The sequence below is a fragment of the Triticum dicoccoides genome, chromosome 6B (genome assembly GCF_002162155.2).
Source record: "Triticum dicoccoides isolate Atlit2015 ecotype Zavitan chromosome 6B, WEW_v2.0, whole genome shotgun sequence".
In the NCBI taxonomy this organism is placed as follows: Eukaryota; Viridiplantae; Streptophyta; class Magnoliopsida; order Poales; family Poaceae; genus Triticum; species Triticum dicoccoides.
Window position 1 is genome coordinate 87,352,690 of NC_041391.1, and position 3,111 is coordinate 87,355,800.

Genomic DNA, 3,111 nt, shown 5'->3' on the forward strand with positions numbered 1-3,111 from the left:
CCCGCCGTCTTGCCGCAGGAATGTGAATACATTGCAGGAGGGTATCGAGGGCCTGCCACCGCCAAACCCCACCGTCTCGCCTAGGAGCAAGTGTGTGTCGCCCAACGCTTCGTTGGTCTCCTCCTCCACCTCCTCTGACTCGGACGACCCCTCGAAACGATGACTCTTATCTCGTCTTCACATGTACTACTGCCGACCCCAGAGATGACAAGGAGAAGGGCAAGGGCAAGGCGAATTAGTGGAAATCTTCTTCTTTGCCAAGTTAAATTCGTAGATTCGTAATTTCGCAAAAAAAATAAAAAATCGTAGATTCGTAGTACGACCACTCACATTGAAATTATCCAGACCATTAAAACATTTTTTCTCCTTTACATTGCCCACTCGCTTGCTTCGCACAGCACACACCGCATCACAACCGCGCTCACTCCCCCAACCCTAATCCCCATTCCTCTCCGCCCCGGCGGCCGTCGATCGGCCGCCCGCCCGCCCGCCATGGCCGAGCCGGAGCGGCACCTCGCCGACGAGATCCTGGAGGAGATCTTCATTCGCCTGCCCACGCCGGCCGCGCTCGCCCGCGCCTCCACCGCCAGCCCCCGTTTCCGCCGCATCATCACCGAGCGCCCCTTCCTCCGCCGCATCCGCGCTCTCCATCCGCCGCCACTCCTGGGGTTCGCCGTCGACAAGCGCGCCTTCCACCACGCGCAGGAACCTCATCCCTCCGCCCCGCTTGCCCGAGCCCTCGCCGACGGCGCGGATTTCTCCTACTCCTTCGTTCCCGCGCCCCAGCCCCATCAGGAGCTGCTCAGCCCCTGGTACCACCGTGACATCCGCGACGGCCGCGTCCTCCTCGAGCGCAGCTACCTGTTCGGCGCGGGTGCAGCCTTCCCAAACCTCGCCGTGTGCGATCCCGTGTCACGGAGGTACGTGCTGCTCCCGTCCATACCCGAGGAAATGGCCGTCCAGCAAGAGCGCCTTGTCGAATTCGGGCCCATGCTCGGTCCCGCTGCCGAGGATGAGGATGAGACCTCGTTCTCGGTGATCTGCACGGCGTGCTACAAGAGCAAGTTGGTCACATTTGTCTTCTCTTCGGTCACCGGACAATGGTGTGTAGCTGCATCTCCCAGCTGGAGCTCTTTGGTTCGTGCTACTGGCTGAGAAATGTTGCATGTTCTGTTTCTATATTGATCAGCGTTGTCATGTGACTGCACAAACAAAGATGAAACAATTTCATGCGAATCCGTGAAAATAAGTAATATGGAGTATGTAAATATGATTTAAGTGTTGGTTTTGTCTAATAGAGTAACGATGCTAAGATGATTCGCTTTTGGGGCTTCTGACACAAATTCAGCAATGGTGAAGCTAATGCTTACTGTTTTGAGTCATACATATTTATGAGAATATTTATGAGAATAACTCCAATAGCTTTTCCTTGAAGAATGTTGCAAAATCATTTGACTGATGATATTGCTTGCCCCGCAGGTTACATCCTGGTGACTGAAATGAAGAAATGTCTTGTTGGGTGTAGGCTCTTCTATTTTGTATGTCCGAAAGTGAAGATTGACTCTCTATGTAGGCTTGAAGGTTCAAGGTACATTGGTGTGCTCTGAAAATTAGTACTTAACTTGTGGTTCCTTTAATTTGCTGGTTTCCAAGCAAGCATGTTTAACAAGTTTACATGTGAACTCATCCTGCTTGCATATTGGTGTGTGCGCAAGTGTGCGTGATTTTGGTTATCTTGTGTGTTGCATCAGGCAGTTAGGTTTCGACGCTCTTTTTGCTTATGTTCCATGATGCCCCCATTGTGCGTATGTGTGCATGGAATTTCCATCTGGTTATGAGCTCAGTCTTTTCAGAGTTTGTTCTGATTAATGAATGTTGAACCGTTTCAGTATTTAATGAGGCAGCTCCTGCTTGTTGAACTGCACCTGCATAAATAGCTGTTTCAGTGCTATCTTACTTTCTTTGAGATGATCAGGACAGGCATGGGTAAATCAAAGCCAAAGCAACATTAGCATGGATTTCGCCTCTACACATCGCCGACTTGCCTTTACTTGTAAGATTTTTAAACTTTCCTTTTACTCCGGTGGTCTGCATGGAAATGTTGCATGTTCTGTTTCTGTATTGAACTATTGATCAGCATTGTCATGTGACTGCACAAATAAAGATGAAACAATTTCATGCGAATCTGTGAAAATAAGTAATACGGAGTACGTAAAAATGATTCAAGTGTTGGTTTTGTCTAATAATAAAGTAATGATGCTAAGGTGATCTCCTTTGGGGCTTCTGACACAAATTCAGCAATGTTGAAGCTAATGTTTACTGTTTTGTGTCATGCATATTTATGAGATTAACTCCAATATCTTTTCTTTGAAGAATGATGTGAAATCATTTGACTGATGATATTGCTTGCCCCGCAGGTTACATTCTGGTGACTGAAATGAAGAAATGTCTTGTTGGGTGTGTAGGCTCTTCTATTTTGTATGTTCAAGCAGGAGATTGACTAGCATGCACCGGTCAGCTGTGAAGTGGACTTGTAGGAATTAGTTGCTCTATCTGGTAACTTCCGTCTATCATCTGTTTCCCATGGGCACCCGTGAACTGGCATGAAGGCTGAACGCACATGGACGTGCTCCGAAAATCAGTACTTAACTTGTGTTTCCTTTAATTTGCTGAGTTCTAAGCAAGCATGTTTAGCAAGCTCACATGTGAACTCATCCTGCTTGCATATTGGTGTGTGCGCAAGCGTGCGCGCGCTTGGTTATCTTGTGTGTTGCATCAGTCAGTTAGGTTCCGCCGCTATTTTTGCTCGTGCTCCATGATGCCCCATTGTGGTTCTGAGCTCAGTCTTTCGAAAGCTTGTTCTGACTAATGAATGTTGAACCGCTTCAGTATTTAGTGAGGCAGCTCCCTCTTGTTGAACTGCACCTGCATAAGTAGCAGTAATAGCATGGATTTCGCCTCTACACATCGCTGACTGCATTTGCTTTAAGTTTCTTAAACTTTCTTTTTTACTCTGGAGGCGTTTACGAAGAAACACTTTGTGCCTAACGCTAACTTTGTGAAAGGAATGAGCTCTTCAGATTTGAGTGGTAACAGTTATTAGCTCTAGTT

At 47.7% G+C, this 3,111-nt stretch overlaps 1 protein-coding gene across 8 annotated transcripts; it reads left to right on the forward strand.

The window, feature by feature from the left end:
* Window positions 1–418: 418 nt before the first annotated feature.
* LOC119326136 lies at window positions 419–2,899 on the forward strand. 8 transcript variants are annotated; one of them, XM_037599843.1, is made up of 4 exons: window positions 419–1,137; window positions 1,480–1,588; window positions 1,890–2,053; window positions 2,418–2,899. In XM_037599843.1, exons 1-2 carry the CDS (start codon window positions 493–495, stop codon window positions 1,492–1,494), a joined length of 660 nt encoding a protein of 219 aa, XP_037455740.1. In that variant the 5' UTR covers window positions 419–492; the 3' UTR covers window positions 1,495–1,588; window positions 1,890–2,053; window positions 2,418–2,899. The 8 variants fall into 8 exon arrangements, with proteins under 8 accessions (XP_037455740.1, XP_037455741.1, XP_037455742.1 ...); XM_037599844.1 differs by having other exon boundaries at window positions 1,976–2,053; XM_037599845.1 differs by having other exon boundaries at window positions 1,981–2,053.
* The last annotated feature ends 212 nt before the right edge of the window (window positions 2,900–3,111 follow it).

What these genes read in the sequence shown, in the direction of transcription:
- LOC119326136 (XM_037599842.1), top strand. Translation starts at nt 493, where the DNA reads ATGGCCGAGCCGGAGCGGCACCTCGCCGACGAGATCCTGGAGGAGATC.